Source organism: Ambystoma mexicanum, chromosome 11 (genome assembly GCF_040938575.1).
Source record: "Ambystoma mexicanum isolate Mex_15411 chromosome 11, UKY_AmexF1_1, whole genome shotgun sequence".
NCBI classification, from domain to species: Eukaryota; Metazoa; Chordata; class Amphibia; order Caudata; family Ambystomatidae; genus Ambystoma; species Ambystoma mexicanum.
Window position 1 is genome coordinate 317,558,056 of NC_090934.1, and position 17,091 is coordinate 317,575,146.

A 17,091-nucleotide genomic window follows, 5' to 3' on the forward strand; every position below is an offset into this window, starting at 1 on the left:
TAGGACTTTGACTCAAAAGAGCTCCTGTGATTTCAAAATAGACCAGAGGATTAACGTGCAGATAAGAACCTTGTACCACCATCTGTGCATGCGGTTTTGGCGAGACGGAGGCGTCATAGCCCTGGTCTTCACCATCATCTGACAATAGTGACAGTTAACAGTTACTCAGACACTTAGAAACTGAGTGCAAGTTTCCCTTGATGTGAGCTGCACAGGCCCCCAACAACGCTGGGCTGCTTTCACCGCACTCCTCAACAGCATTGCTCCACTGTGGGTGTGCAGCCAGGTAATGGATGCACAACAGGATGTATGCGAACTGCGGGTAGCTGGGGCAAATCCCCAGAAGTCTTCAAAATGTGCATTTGACCCAGGCCAGGGCTCCCTCACTAATGATTGGTCCTGAAAATCATTGTGTACACAGTCTTCTGGTGCCATCAAGTGGGAAGTGTGCTTGTTTTTGTTCCAGTTCGTTTGGCCCAATTTCATTTGGCAAATGTCTAAAAAGGACATAGTTGTTGAGCAAAGAGCAGCAACCAGTGTGCGGGAAGTGTCATCCAACCAGAGGGAAGACACAGCAGGCATGAAAGAGGGTTGAGTCATTAACACTTCCCCAGTTCACTGTTACCCCCCACCCCTACTGTTTACGCTCTGTTAGCTTCAAGGGAGGCACACACACGGCTGTCCTGAAATGGAAGAAGCAGAAGAGAAGCCGGAAATGTAGCTGCACGGACAGACGCAAAGCGCAGAACCACCAGGGACTGGAATCCTGACATCATCCAGGAGCCCTGCCACAGAAGGAGAGAAAGTATGCGTCGGAGCAGGGCAACAGAAGGAGGGTGGTACGGGGAACGGTAATAAGGGCTGAGAAAGCCCAGAGCATGCTGGGGCTTAAGAGTCACAAGATCCCAAAGGGGGATAAGAGAGACTTACCAATCAGGCTTGAGAAAGCCCATGGCTCGCTGGGGCCTGAGAACCACAAGATCCTGAAGGGAGATAGGAGGAACCCATTGGGGGCTGAGAGCAGAAAAACCCTGATGGGGGATAGAATAAAACTCCTAACCTGGGCCAATAAATTCTTTAAGTGAGAGTGCAAGATTTTGCAGGCGGATACGAGAGGTCTGCTGGGGTCTGAGAGAAGCAGGATCCTGAGCTGGAACAGGAGAGATGTGCCAAGCCCATAATCCTCTGGGGCTGAACCAAGCAATACCTTGAAAAAACAGAATCAACAGTACAGAGAAAACCCAGATCCCACTGGGAAGTGAGGGCTTGAAGAATCATAGTCCCACGAGGGGATAGATGAGACTCACTAAGCCAGACTTTGCATCTAGAGCCTGAACTTTGTTATTATTCATGGACAGAAAGACCTGTCATCCTTGAAAAAGTCACTTTTTGGGTTACTTGAGAAGGAACATTGGGGTGGTTGTTCCAAAACACTAAAGAGCTTTTTTTTTTAAAAAAAAAAAAAAAGAAATGTTTTGGTTATTCAGACAAAAGCCAGTTGGAAAAGAATAGAAGGACATTATTGGGGTGGGGGGGTCAGAACACCAGCCACCACCAAGTTTGCAGAGGGGAAGTGACACTTCTGACTAAACGGTGACTTAATCTTTCTTTCTTTCTTTCTTTCTCTTTCTTTCTTTCTTTCTTTCTTTCTTTCTTTCTTTCTTTCTTTCTTTCTTTCTTTCTTTCTTTCTTTCTTTCAATCTTTCTTTCTTTCTCTTTCTTTCTTTCTCTCTCTTTCTTTCTTTCTTCAAAGTTTATTTTGTAAAGACGTCCTGACGAGCACATGTTTGTTATTGTTTTGCATAGGAACTTCATCTTAGAACATAGGGATTCGCCTAGGTTTTCTTTAACAATTATAATAAACGATCCTGTACAGCCATGTCCACTTGTCTGTCTCCTATTTCTGACCTACCACTCTCCAGGGGCTTGAGTTTACGTGCGACAGGTGCAGGACTTTGTTTATTGTTCGCATTAATCGTTCCACGTCACCGTTGGCCTGCGGCCACCTGGGCATTATGTGATGGTACTGAATGTTGAGTTCGGTGATATACCTCCTGAACTCCTCTCCTTGGAATGGTGGGCCATTGTCACTCCGAATCCGCCTCGGGAGGCCGTGAGTGGCGAAGATTTTCTCTATCGCGGGTATGACCACTTCCGCCGCCGTGGATGTTACGATTTCAACCTCCGGGTACCTGGAGTGATCGTCGATCACCACCAATAAGTACGTGCCCTCCTGTATATTGCAGAAGTCTATGCTGATGGCGTCCCATCTCGAGGACCCTCGCTCTGCTGATAGTATGGGCTCAGGGTTGGGCGGCGCCCCTGTTATTTGGCATGAGAGACATGTGTTCATAAGTTGCTTCACTTTCCCATCGATCTGTGGGAACCAGACACAGTGTCTTATCCAGGCCTTGGTTCCTACCATTCCTTGGTGACCCTCATGCGCCAATGCCACGACCCTGTCCTGCATGCTTGCGGGGATGACGATTCGGGTCCCTCTTAGGATGAGCCCTTCCTCTGTGATTGATAGGTCTTGTCTTACCGTGAAGATGCCAGTTAGGAATTCTTTTGCTTTCGCTTCAGCCGTTCGATTGTGGACATTCCGTAGGAAAGACTTCCATTCCCCCGAGATGATCGTGTCTTTAACTAAGTCACAGCATGGGTCGGCTTGCGTGGCCTCCACAATGTCTTTAATGCCGATGGCTCTTGGTTTCATTGTGTGGATCACCTGGCAAATGTGTTCCTCCGTTTCTTCAGCTGCCTGTATTTCCCCCGGTGTGGCCGCTCTCGGGTGTCTCGACAGGAAATCAGCTGGGTTTCCACTGCCTGGCTGATATGCTAACTCAAAGTCATATTGTTGTACGGTAGTAGCCACTTTCCGATCCTGGCTGGGGCATGTGAGGATGAGCCAGTGAAGATGGGGAGTAGTGGTTTGTGGTCCGTGTAGGCCTTGAACTTTCGGCCATACAGATATAGATGAAAATGGCGGCAGCCCCACAACACTGCAATCACTTCTTTTTCCATATGGGAGTACCGTTGCTCCATCGGTGTTAGGGCGCAGCAGGCATATGCGATCGGCACTGACTCTCCTGTGTTGGCCACTTGTATTAGGATGGCTCCTAGGCCCACTGGCGTCAACGTACAGTTTGGTCGATAATGTGGGATCATAATATGACATGGTGGTGTCTGGCGAGAGTGATGCCTTGATTTGTTCAAACGCTTCTTGGCAGCTGGGGGCTCCACACCCATTTCGTGCTGGCCTTTGTGAGTTCTCTTAGGGGTTCTGATAGTGTGGCAAGGCTGGGGATGAACCTTCTGCAGTAGGTTGCCATTCCTAGGAAACTGCGTACCTCTGTTGGTGTGGTGGGGGGTGAGGCAGCCTGGATGTCTGCTACTTTTTGGGGGTCTGCCGAGATGCCTGCGCTGTTGAAGGTATACCCAAAGAAGGAGATCTCCTCCTTTAGGAACTCGCACTGTGGATTGTTAGGCCTGCACTCTCTAGCCTGCTGAGTAGCATGTGGAGCCGTCGTATGTGTTCTTTTTTGTTCTCTGCGTGTATGAGAATGTCATCACTGAAGTTTGGTACCCGCCGGATGCCGCGTATCACTTGATGGATCGTTTGCTGAAATACTTCGGCTGCAGAGGAGATCCCAAAGCTGAGCCGCTTGTATCAGCGCAGGCCGATGTGAGTGGAAAATGTTGTGATGTACCTGGAATCACAGTGGAGTTTAGGTTGGTGATATCCGGCATTGAGGTCGACCTTCGAGAATATCTTGGATCCTGTGAGGTCTGCTACTATCTCATCGAGGGTCGGGGTGATGTGATGCTCTCGTTTTATCGCCGCATTGGGGAGGCACATATCAATGCATATTCTCACCTTCCCGGGTTGTTTGGGTTTCTTGGTGACGACCATGGGCGACACCCACGGTGTTGGTCCGGTCACTTCCTCAATGATGCCCGCTTCCTCGAGTGCCCAGGGCTCTTTCTCCACCTGGTTTCGTATGTGGAATGGCATTCTTTGGTGTCGTACTGCTTGTGGTTGGACGGACTCATCAATGTGCAGCTTGATGGACTTCCCTTTGAGACATCCAATCCCCTCAAGAAGGTTTGGGTACTTCCCGAGAATGCTGTCGATGTCTTGTGACTCCGTCACCTCGCATATGAAGCTTATGAGTCCGAGGTCATCTGCCACGTCTCTGCTTAGTAGACACTCGATTCCGGCATTTATGACATAGATTTTGGACTGCAGCAAATTGTCACCCTTGCTGAGTGTGGTCCGGAATCGACCTACTATGGGCAGTGGAGTTTTGCACCCATACGCAAACAACAGTGTGTCTGTTGTTTTCAGGACTGGTGGGGGCCGTAGTCTTCTGAATGTGGTCAGCTGCATAACATTAACGGACGCCCCAGTGTCTATGGTCATTTGCGTGTCTTGTCCTTGGATGGCTGTTTGGAATTTCCGTCTTCTCAGTTTTCTTTTGGGTGTGGTGTCTCCGTAGTTCAGTGCTGAGACCAGGTATACTTTTTTCCTTTTTTCCATTGCTCGTTTGCAACCTCTTGCTGGGATATTGTGTCACATCATCCCCTTCCTCCTCGGTCGATGAATTTGCGGTCTCGACTCTGCGAACACTGGCTTGTTTCTTCTTCTTTCCCGAGGTTGAGGTCCTGTCTTGGGGAGTTTGGGTTTGTTGTGGCAGCCCCGATGATCTGCATACCTTGGCGTAGTGGTCCTTTCTGCCACATGCCCCACACGTGGTGCCTTGGGCTGGGCAGTTGCGTCGACCATGGCGAGGTCCTCCACACCACCCACATTCCGTGGGTCCCAGGGTTCTTGGTTGCCATCTGGAGTGCCTGTGTTGCCGCGGCCTCTTCCCTCATATATTGGCGGTTCGTGATTTGGGCCACCGTCGCCATTGTGAGTGCCGGTTGGAGTTTCTGCAAGGTCGTGTCCATGTGCGCTGCTCTGGCATGTGCCAACTCCCTCTGGCGGCCAAGTTCCAGGATTCTGGTCAGAGATATGCCTTTTTCGCTGAGCACCATCCTCCTCAGCTTCTCTGAGTGTATCCCATTAATAATCTCATCGGATTTCCTTTTCAATGTTGGTAAATTCACGAGATAGCGAGTTTCCGTAGCCTGGTGTGATAGGCATCCAGCTGGATGGTCGTACAGAAGACGAATGTCTCATAGTCTGGATTGAGCTGGGGCATGAAGTGGGCCGTGAGCGCGTCCTTGGTTTGTTGGTAGACGTTGAGGCCATCTGCTATCGCCAGCGAGTTGAATATGCGTAGAACCTCATCCCCGACATTCAGTAGGAGGTGCGACCTCATTTTCCTTGACGTGGTAATGTCTTTGCAATCCATGGCCATCTCGGATTTTTGTAACCACAGCTGCCACCTGGGGGCCAACCGAAGAAGGGTCAGTGTATGGGTCGAAAGGGCTGATTGCGATCGATGTTCCCCCTTGCGGGCGTGCGTGTGGCGTGGATGGTGACAAATTTGTTGGAGGGTGTGCTGGGCCTGGGAGTAGAGCTTCCTGTCGCCATGGTGCATGGCTCTGGTGCCTCCTTCTGCTCACGTATTGCAATGCCCCCTCACCTTGGTATCTGCAGCCATGCTTGGCTCTCACGTCGTGTGATAGAGGTGTGGGCGCGATGCTCTTGCCTGTCTCCCTTTCCAGGTAGGTGGGTCCAAAGACGTCTGCCAGTTGGCCTTGGGCCTTCAGGATTCAGATGTATGGCCACTTTGTGAAAAATTCTGGATATGTCCAAATTTGTTCCAGTTCATTTGGATAGAGGAAGAAGAGGGAAAAAGAAAAAAAATATATATTTTTTCTGGTGGTGGATGGGCCCCCCACCGTGCTTCCAAAAATTGTGGCCCTGCCGAGGGCTTAATTTACTGGGCGTCGCATGCGCCGTTCATTTCACTTGCCTCGTTGCCAGTGTTACATTCCATTCCCCGGCCGATGTGTCGGCGGGAAACAGGATGACAGGGCCCTAGGCTGCAATGTGTTGCTGTCTTGCCTGGAACTGCCCTCGCTGAGCTGGGGCGGGGCTTTTATTTGTGATGCCTTACATCACCGCGTAGCGGGACATAAGGCGGATATAACAATGGGCACACCTTTATTTTTATATGAAAGTGTAAGATGCTCATTTGGAAAAGAAAGTCATTTCCAAACTCAAAAATGCTGCTTAAACTGCATTCATTCGTTTTTTTTTAGTTTTTTTTTTGCTGGACTACCACACAAATACTGTGTACATTTTGTGCTGCTTCCTTTGTGTTTTATCATGGGGGCAGAAATACCCCCACCTCTGCCTTGAATATAAGCAAGCGACCAACTCAACCCAGGCCCTGGCCAAACATTTTATAGCACTTGTTTTTTTTAATAAGGTATTGAAAAAAGTCATATGATTAACAACCAGATTTCAATATATAAAATCTCAGCAATGGTCTCTCAGCCTGGCGAGCTACCCTGGTAGCCTTGCACTGTAGAGCGTGTCTATGAATCCCTTAATGTACTAAAAATCACTACATCACCAACAGTATTTTGGGCGCACCACTGCTATGGACGTCATTTAAAGTGGAATTGATGTACAGTGTGGAGTTTGGAAAAAAGCAGCATGAAATAAATGGCAACATTTTTAGACTATTATATTGAACATTTCCTTTGAGCAGAGTTCAACTGCCAGCTCCGCCCCTCCCCCAAACACTGCCCCAGCCCGTGTGGGATCCCCCTTTACACTTGTTCCATTTCCACCACTGGCTACCTAGTGAACCTTCAAAATCTAAGTGTTGTTCAGCAGGGATAATGGAAGATTGAGGCAGAACAGGTGTGCTACCATGTGTCCCTGCTTCCATCGAGGGTCACAGCGAGGCACCGGCCAGAATGGGCGACTTGTATTTCAATTAATTTGGATGAGATTCGGCAGCTGGTGATGGACTGCATGGTTGTACTGGGACCCATGCTAACTGTCTCCATGCCACTTGCATCGATTAGTATTTATTGTTTGCTCATAGATCTGCTGCAAGGTTTGACGTGATGCAAGCATGGCCCCACGTGACCCTTCCAGGACCCTAAACCTTTTTATGAATTAAAAACGTTTGTCTCTATTTAGAAACACTGTTGGAAAGTTAGCATGTGTTGCTATGATCTGCAGAATTATGGATATACAGTTGAGACACACATCGCATTTCATTTTCAGCCTGAGACGGTTGTCCTGACAGCGTGCCTGGTGGATGTGTGACTGGGAATGGAGGAAAAAAAGTCTGTAACTTAATTCTGACAACAGCAAAATGATTCTTCATGTCCATTTGTAACCAAGAGCCAATTATTAAATGGGCCTCATTCCGAGTATGGCGGTAAGGGATAGCGGCCACCGGTAACGAGACCGGTGGCGGTAATCCCTTACCGCCATACTCCGAGTTCCCTCTGCGCCCTCGCCCTTAACGCCTTCTTTGAGCAGGTGTTAAAGTCGAGGGCGCAAAGGGGCCTCCAAGCCAATAACGGTGACCGTAATGAACGGTCACCGTTATTTGCATCTTCCCCATTCCCATTGAGCCCTATGGGGGCTCATTTGGGAATGGGAAAGAGCCTTGGTGAATGGGGAATTACCGCCCCGCCAACCTTGGAATGGGGCGGTGATTCCGCCATCCACCAAGGCGCTGCCGGTCCGGGCACGGCGTCAACCAAGGCGTTAATAGCGCCATTGGTTAGCGCCGTACTCGGAATGAGCCCCAATGTGTTTGATTTCCCTTTTCGTAAGGGGTCTCGAATATTGTCTGTGCCTCGTGCGAGCTGTTCCGCTGTATTGTTTTACTGTAGCCTCAGTATCCCTCAATGTCCCCTGCCGGGTATTCAGGTAAGGTTTTTTTTTTCCCCCCCTCCCCTGCACACAATACCCTTCCCGCCCTCCCAACCCCACTTACCTTCGTATTTCTCCTTTTCGGGAGCAAATGCGCTGGGAACACTTCTGTCCCCAGCGTGTTCGCTCTCGATGGCCATCATGGAAAGGGAAAACGGACTCTGTTTCCTTTGAAAACATTTTTTTTTCTGTTCCAAAATGCTATAGCATTTCGGAACAGAAACAATGCTATTAGTACCCCGGTCTGGCGGGCCAGGGTACTAATAGCTATAAACCCCTCACCGCAGGGGTATTACCTGACTCGGTAATGCCCCCTGGACTCAGAGTTTACTGCTTAACTAGCGTGCCACATAGATGGTCATACTATTGCTATTTATATTGGTATTGGTTAGGACTAATTCGTGGGAATAGAAAAATGAGTGTCTCATCACCCACACTCTTGAATGATATAACGGCACTGTGCATTGTGTTTCAACACTGTGAAAATGCAACTCATCGTAATTAGGTTAATACGTAAACTCATGGCTGACGTTAAAGTTAGGTTATAGTCAGGGAAGGGGTATGGGTAGAGTAAGGCTATGGTCAGAGAAATGGATGTTGCCAAGGTCATTGTACAGTTAGGGTCAGGGTCAAAGTAGGGGCTTAGGGCCTGGGTTAGGGAAAGGGTCATTGAAGGAGTTTAGGGTTAGAACTAGAAGCCAAGGCACATCCCAGCAAGTTCACATTATAAAATCATTTGAAAGAAACATTGCTAAAGTTGAGGTGTCATTAGTTACCTGTACTTCTATCCATAGAGAATGTCTCTGAGCAATTATTTTTCTGTGAAATTACAATATTCATTCACAGTAGAGCCCAGTCTGTTTTTTTCATTTAAATGGTTTACTATGAAAAACAATACTAACCAGAGATATAGGGCTAGCATTAGAGGCACCCACGATCACGAACCATAGTAATGAAATTACTAATGTGATAGAAGGGAATATAATGGTATTGCCCATGCAGTTATCAAACAAATAGGAAACACTATTTAGAAAACAACAATGCATGACCATATTTCTTGCTTGTCAATAGTCCTTTTTTTGTTTTGGCTGTTATTAGCTAAAACTATTGCATTGGTGCTGTAACGAACCAGGAGTAAGATTCGAAAACAATGGCATTATGTTGGTTGCTTTAAACTTTAATTAAAGTAAAAGGAGAGTTAGAGAAAGACCTACTTCTCCCTATCACTATGAAGGGTCTGCAAGCCACAATGAAACTAAAGGAAGTCAATGGGCCTTATTACGAGTGCGGCGGTAAGGGGTTAATGGCACTGGTAAGGATGCCAGTGCCATTAACCCCCTACCGCCGCATTCCGAGGTCCCTTACCGGGTCCCACTAAGGCCAGCTGGTTTTAACAGCTAAGGGACAGGGAGCTAATATCGGGCTTTTTGCGGGCCCATTATTAGCTCCTTCCCTACTCCCATTGAGCTCTGTGGGGGCTTGAATGGGAATGGGGAATGGTTTTCAGAATGGGTAATTTCCGGGTCCTCCAAGGTTGGAATGACCCGGTAAATCCCCATTCCGAATACCCGGACCCGGACACGATTTTGCTAATAGCACCATGGCTACCTCCAAACTCGTAATGAGGCCCAATGTCAGAATGTCCAAAAGCATAAGAGTTCTCTGTCCTGTGTCTGAAATCCTAAATTGACCCTTATATTTTAAACCTAATATAATGTGAAAAGGGATGTAGTCTTTTAACTGGTTAAAGGTAGTTCATTCCACAGTTCACACACAAAATTCCAAAAGGGTGGACAAAGAAACAAATTATGAAAGCTCCACAGTCCTCAGGAGAGGGCTCCCTTCCTCAGAGTTTCTCAGCTTCTGTATAGTTCACAAACACATTTCTTTTCCTCTGTATTATACAGTTCTCCAATCCAGGGTTTATGGTTCGCAATGTACTGACACCTATAAGAGTCTCCCAAACACTAGAGCGTGTCTCTTCTTCAGTGCTCTGCATTGCTCCCACACTCTTCCTTGTGTCAGTGTTTCCATAAGGAGAACGGAAAAAAGCCGTATAGTCAGTAGTAAGTTGGTGGACGGATTCTGTGTCATACAGGATGGGGAATTCACAGAGTCAGTATCATAGCATGAGTTGAAAGGGGGATACCAGGTTCCTGCCAATGTGTCTCCTCCCCCCCCCCATGAGGCCTGTTTCCCCCATGTGGTCCTCCCTGAAGCAGTCATTTACAGGGTCAGGATCAGGCAGCAGCTGCCCTTCCCTGGCCACATGGGATGAGAGTTTCCCCTGAGAGTGTGTGATGACATTGCCAGATTTACCACAGTGCATAGATAGTAGGGAGGGGCAATACACATAATCTGGCCATTGTTTGGTTATTTACCAACCCATTGACTGCTCATTGCCATGTTAATTCACATAGCGTTCCACACATACTCTGTCCTTCGTGTCCAAAAAACACCCTCCAAAGTTCTTGTTGAGCTAGTCTTGTCACACAGTAACATTCGATTGTGTGCCATACAGGGTCTGACTGTCTTTTCTCTTCACACCCATCTGAGCATTAGTGGCCCAATTGCCACTGTAAGTGAGCTCCTGGCATAAAGAAAGTTTTTAAAAAGTTTGCCCCAGCTGCTTTATTTATAAACAATATGTGTGCCCCCTGATCTGATCTGTTATTTACCCCGAAGTAGTCCTGTTAAAAGCAAGCATTGGCAAAGCCACTAGTTTTGTCTTGTGTGTAGGTATTAGATATGTATTTGCCAGGCACTAACATCATATGCCCAGGTACTCACACCATTGTTCAGCTATTGCTGTTTTATGGCAAGGTAACACAGGCAGATGCTTATCTCATGCCTTCACAAAAGCTAAAACTGTTGACTTTGTCAATGCTTCTTTAGTTAACTTCCTCACTGAATTTGGGTTTAGCCTTAATTACAAGACACACTTGTGAGTTATTTTGATTGCACTTCTTACATTTCAAAATTAAGGTCCTCATTACAAGTCCGGCAGTATTTCTGCAGCAAATCCGATGAAATACCACCAAATGGAATTAACGTTATGGCAAGTTGGTTACACTGGATTACAAGTGGTGGTATGTAAGTCCCCATTTTTGGAGTGCATAGGACTCCATGGGGATTTCACTGGAATTATTGCCGACGATAATTCCACCAATTTTCCGGTAAGGCGTCGGATTTACCTCTAGAATTTTGCAAGCAATTCTCCTCCACCATACCACCAAACCTATAGTATGGCAGTGCTGTAATACTGCGGAAACGGAATTACCACAACATTTTTGCCATTTTGTAACCACACCACTACACTCTTAATGAGACCCTAAGTCTTTAACTCAACTTTGCAGTGATCGAGGGCCTGACCAACTAAACTACGCTTAGCTTAGAATAGCTTTGTGAGTCATGGTTGACATGGTTCAGAGTGCTGTTATCATACTAGCTGTTCCCTTAACGTTTTATATGCAAGAATAATCCTGGAAATGTAAGTATCAGATGTACCTGAATAAAATGATCCATAAGGGATATTATAGCACCTAAAAAATGCTTACTGGAAATTGGCTACTTGTGTTTAAGGCATGGGAAAACAGAGCAGAGCCATGAATGGGTCACATCTCTAGGTGTCTATTGTGTATAGCAATTAGTACAATGTGCAAGCACATAATAGTAATTGAATCTGTGATCTGCTCAGGGGATGGAGAAAAAGGACGTTTCAAATTGCGAAGAGCACTGAAAATGGTTTTGTGAGGCAAAGATGTATTTTCAGAGGCCAAAATGGTAATTTCTGAAGACAAACACACTAAAGTTTACCAAACTTTACTTGAAAGAACAGGTTTTCACTTATAGGGCCATGAAGCTGCACCCTGTACAGCAGTTCTGGGCAGATGACCGCTGAAGTATGAAGAGTTTCATGGCATTTACTTTAACACACTAACACCTGTACAGGAAAAACATAACTCACTAAAAAGGTCATTAATGAAAAAAATGTGTTAAGCCATGCTCGGAAATGTTACCTAATAACATTTCATGAAATGTTCTATCCGTATTCTCGAACTGTTTCTTCTCTTCTTAATACTTTGTTTAGTTGTCATATATATGTATTTTGTTCTTTTGTGCTTTTAGGAACCAGTGAAGAATTGTTTCAAGATTCAGACGGAAGGGAGGGATCAGAGGCTATCGAGGAGCACCAGTTTTCAGATTTGGATGATACGGATGACGACGACGATGAAGACGACGAAGATGATGATGATGACGATGATGATAATGATGAGGAGGATGAAGATGATGAAGAAGAAAGCCAGGAGGAACCTTCTTTGAAATCTGGTGATATAAAACATGCTCATCATCAAATAGTGCCTCCATCTTCTCAAGAAGACATTATCGGGTCAACCTCACTTTCAAAACCAGATGTTGGTTCGAAATGCCAGCCAACAGCTGGTCCCCAGTTGGTGGAAGCAGAATTGTCAGTAGAGCTTAGCGAAAACCCTGTTGGCCACATATTGTCAGGCATTCACAGGCCTTATTTGACGTCCAGTGAGCATTTGTCGACTGCTGAAAGAGAATCAGTTACAAGACCACAGATGTTCTTAGGAATGGATCTATCGGTCTCAAAAGATACATCACCTCGAAGGAGGTGGTCCTCAAGCAAAGGATCAGCATTATCTAGAAGGTACTTGTTAACCAAAAATGAAACTTCTCCAAAACGCTTTTCACCAACTGGCGAAATGTCACCATTGAGGTGCTCATCACCAGGAAGACGAATGTCACCCTGTCATCGCATGTCACCAGGAAGGGAGTTATCACCATTGAGATGTGTGTCACCAAGTAGGCATATGTCGCCAAGGAAAGATTTATCTCCTCGCTCTTATCTTTCCCCAGAGAGGGGACTATCACCTGTGCACCATTTCCCTCCAAGCAGAGAAATCTCATTGGTTAGGTTCTCCACTCTAAAACAAGTCCTGTCCCCATGTGAACCTGAAATATCGTCTAGATATCAATGCCCAGGAAAGGATGAGCTACCTACTGGTAGCAAAACAGATGTGAAAGCTCAAAGCACTCTTAACCTTGAGCATGGATTGCCATCTTCACTGGCTCTACCTCAAAAGCACCATAGCAAAAGCATTGAGGGTCGCACTTCCAAGCTGGTAAGTTTCTATATGTTATTATTTAGAGTATGATTGTGATGGTGTATTACTAGAACATAAAGCATTGGTACATTAATGGCGTTTTTGATTGAATGTTTCAGGTCCACCTATCCACAGCTTGAGAGTGTCAATAATAATCCCTGAAGCATCTACTACATTCTTAGAAAGGAAAACATTAATAGGGCTATTCTTGTTCACAATCCAATCCTGTTTGTAGTTCAAGATATGAACATGAGTATGGATGAAAAACTACTTTTTCCTTAGCTTTGAGTTATTTTAAGAACCAAATTGGATTTTCTTATTCAATGGGTAGAAGAGTCTGTCCCTAAACAATTCCTTAATGTGTATAGATTGTTACCCATTACTATGACTCCACACATGTTCCCTACATTTTCTGATTCCTTCAGTGAGGATGGAAATTCTCGTTTTCCTTTTGGTATGTGATCAAAATTAATATCTTCATAGGTGAAGTGAAACATGTTAATATATGGGTACTACCCAATTTCTGGTTCGCGGGGCCAGTTTTGATATGGGAACAAATAAATGACACAAAATATGCAGAGGAAACTGGTTACCCCTTCCTTATACTTTCACAGGAATTGTGATTACACCACTACCTGACTAAATGCTTAATCAATATTCAGCATTAATCGACAGTGCATCTTATTAACCAAAATGTCACTTTATTCCTTCTTTATTTTAAAATAATTATTGTTTGTTTTGTTGTCATATATATATATATATATATATATAATTAGAAACAGACATATTCATGCCACCAGCCTCTCAACTAACAACAATACTCTAAGAAAATGTGTGCATAGGGGTTAGTACAAGGTGACTTTTTCAAATACAGTGCACCATTTTCTTCACATAGACAAATTAGAAGTCTTTCATCATGGTCATCATGGTAAAAAAACAACAACCACATCTGATCTGTACCCCCACCCAAAGGAGAGCAGCAAACAAGATTTTAACCTAATCAAACTGTTTTAATAGGCTTCGTCATACAGACATGAGATTAATGTGGTACAAGGACCCAGGTATTTAGGCGTCCTTTCTGTAAAATAGACTAGTCCAAAATGTATTCTCTTGTCATATAATTGTTGACACATGTTTCAGCCTCTCTACTGTGCTATGCCTTTTCCAAGCATTCTCACTTGACTTTCTATTGGGCCTTCATCGGGACGTGAACATTGCTTTATTTTAGACTCAATCTGGAGTACCCCCACTTATTCATAGACACTATAAAAACAAAAACATAAAAATCCTCTTCACTAGTAAAATAATTATATAATGAGCTCTGTAATTTTCTAAGACTGTTCATTGAGTCTCTAGCAGGTATGTGGTCTACTAATCTTAGTCTCAGTACAGGATGTCCAGGATTTTGAAGTTAAATCATGGAGAATGTAAATACAGTGGGCCTCATTACGACGCTGGCGGAACGGGTTAAACGGCGCCGTAAAAGGTGACTGCGCCATTCTACCCGTTTCGCCACATTACGAGGTCCCTTCGCGGGACACGTTAAGCACGCCAGGCGTGCTTACCGGGTCCCGCGAGGGGAAGAGGGAGCAAACAGGCCATCTCGTTATGGCCCATTGTTTGCTTCCTCTCCCATTCCCATTCAGCCCTATGGGGGCTGAAATGGGAATGGGGAAGGACCGTGTCCAGGTCCTTGAGGGAGGAATTACCGGGCCATCCGAACTCGGAATGGCCCGGTAAGTCCTCATTCCGAGGACCCGGACACGGAAGCGATTTCAGCGGCAGCCATGCCGCCAATAGCGGCATGGCTACCGGCCGAACTCGTAATGAGTTTCTCAGAAGAAAGGTTTCAGAAACTGCTTGGGCTACCTTCTCTTCTTGTCCGAGAGGTCCGATTTACCAATCCCCAAACCAACAATCTTGAATCAATCATCCCAAAAAAAATAAAATTTGCTTGGAACTGAGTCCCATGGCCAGCTGATTCTGGAATATTTGAAAGCAGGTGTGATTGCAGATAGACTCCAAGTACGTAGTGTACCTCTTCATTGACAATCCGAAGTTTAAGGTAAATTTCAGTGGAATCGGAACAAATGTTCGAGAGATTGTGTGATATTGATTATCGAATCCGCAGAAGAAGAAGCAAAGAAACAGAACAAGGAACATATAATTCAACAAGACAGTGTGATACAAGACATCAAAACAAAATTAGAAATAATTAATAAAGGCATTAGGAAATTCAAACAACTCACATTAGATAAAAATTTGCGAATTGAAAAAAGATAATGATAATCATAAATAAGAAAATACTTATCCATATCTTGTTGAAAATTACTATGAAGAACAGAATAAAACCTTGTATAGTAGAAACAGGTCCAACACCATGACTAATATGAACAAGAGGTTTGTGATGTTTTCAAACACCTTTAATAGTCCAATGAGAGTGATTCTGAGGCAAGCAACAAAGGGGCTTCCACCTCAGCTGCACGTCCCCAAAAGCAACTTCCCCATTGTTTTCGGCAGCAAGGCAGACAGGGCAGGAACAGCAAGCATGGAGAGTGGAATTTCAGACAACAACCGTAATGGTGATACCCAGTTTCAGTTTAACAGACCAGGGCCCTCATTACGAGTTCGGCGGTAACCATGCCGCTATTGGCGGCATGGCTGCCGCCGAAATCGCGTCGGGTCCGGGTCCTCAGAATGAGGACTTACCGGGCCATTCTGAGTTCGGAAGGCCCGGTAATTCCTCCCTCCAAGAACCCGGACACGGTCCTTCCCCATTCCCATTTCAGCCCCCATAGGGCTGAATGGGAATGGGAGAGGGAGCAAACAACGGGCCATTACGAGATGGCCAGTTGTTTGCTCCCTCTTCCCCTTGCGGGACCCGGTAAGCACGCCTGGTTTTCCCAGGCGTTGCTTCGTGGGTCCCGCGAGGGGACCTCGTAATGCGGCCTTTTACGGTGCCGTTCACTCCGTACCGCCAGGGTCGTAATGAGGCCCCATGTGTTGTCTTGTCATGATTCTAAGTTTTGTTACTACAACATCATTTTCAGACAGACGTAGAGCTAGAAAATGTTTTTTAGACTACTAGGTCTGAACTATTTTTCCAGACAACTACCAATAAATTCAGATCTAAAACCACCTTTGACTTTTTTGCCCATGGTAGCCATGGTAAACCCCACTATTTTGACCTTTGAAAGTAAAATACTGACAGAAATGAAGAAATGATTACTCTAAAAAATATAATCATCAAGATAATGTAAATAAGGAAGCAAGATCCACCCTGAGGCATTTACAATAGAACCACAACTTTATAATTAAACCAGCAGATAAAGGGGGTGGGATCGTGTTATGGTCCAGGGATGCCTACAAGGCAGAGGTATTTAAACACTTGGACAATCCTGTATTTTACAAGAAACTGGAAAGTGACCCTACACAAAGGTTGAAGGAAGAAATTAGTAGTCTAACATCTCATGTGTTCCTTCATGGGTGGATAGACACTGACAAACAAACATTTCTAACAATGTCAAACCTTACAACTGCAGCATTTTACATTCTGTTGAAAATACATAACAATAGTGTTACACGTCCTGGCATACCAATTGTTTCAGCAATCGGATCTATTTTAGAGCTTTTATCAATTTATTCTGATTTCTTCCTTAGACCTTTAGTCAGAAAGATGCAATCTTTTGTGAAAGACATCACAGCAATGATCAACCTCTTAGCTAAAATGAATATTGACTAGGATGACTTGCTAGTTTCTATAGCTGTAGAAGCATTATACACAAGCATCCTGCAAATCGCCAGTGTGAGGATAATGAAGGAACACCTGGAGCAACGCATTGAAACATCCAATCAGATAACGACAGAATGTATACTTGAGTGCCTTAAGATTGCGCTCACAGAGAATGAGCCTCATTTCGAGGTTGGAGGTAGCCTTGCCAGTAAAACTGACAAGGCTACCTCCAAACTTGCATCCGGGTCCGGCACCCATGAATTGGAAATTATTGGGCTATTCTGTGCCAGCCGGACCTGGTAATTGCCCTTTCGCGGGTGCCGGTCCCGGTACATCCCCATTCCCATTGATCCCCATAGGGCTAAATG

General features: G+C 45.4%; 1 protein-coding gene across 1 annotated transcript in view; it reads left to right on the forward strand.

Annotated features, from left to right (window-relative positions):
- HIVEP3 (HIVEP zinc finger 3) overlaps positions 1 to 17,091 on the forward strand; it is a 791,497-nt gene that overhangs the window by 716,757 nt on the left and 57,649 nt on the right. Inside the window, exon 8 of the mRNA XM_069623046.1 lies at positions 11,987 to 13,008. Within this exon, the coding sequence (XP_069479147.1) occupies positions 11,987 to 13,008 (1,022 nt within the window). The remainder of the gene's footprint in view (positions 1 to 11,986; positions 13,009 to 17,091) is intronic.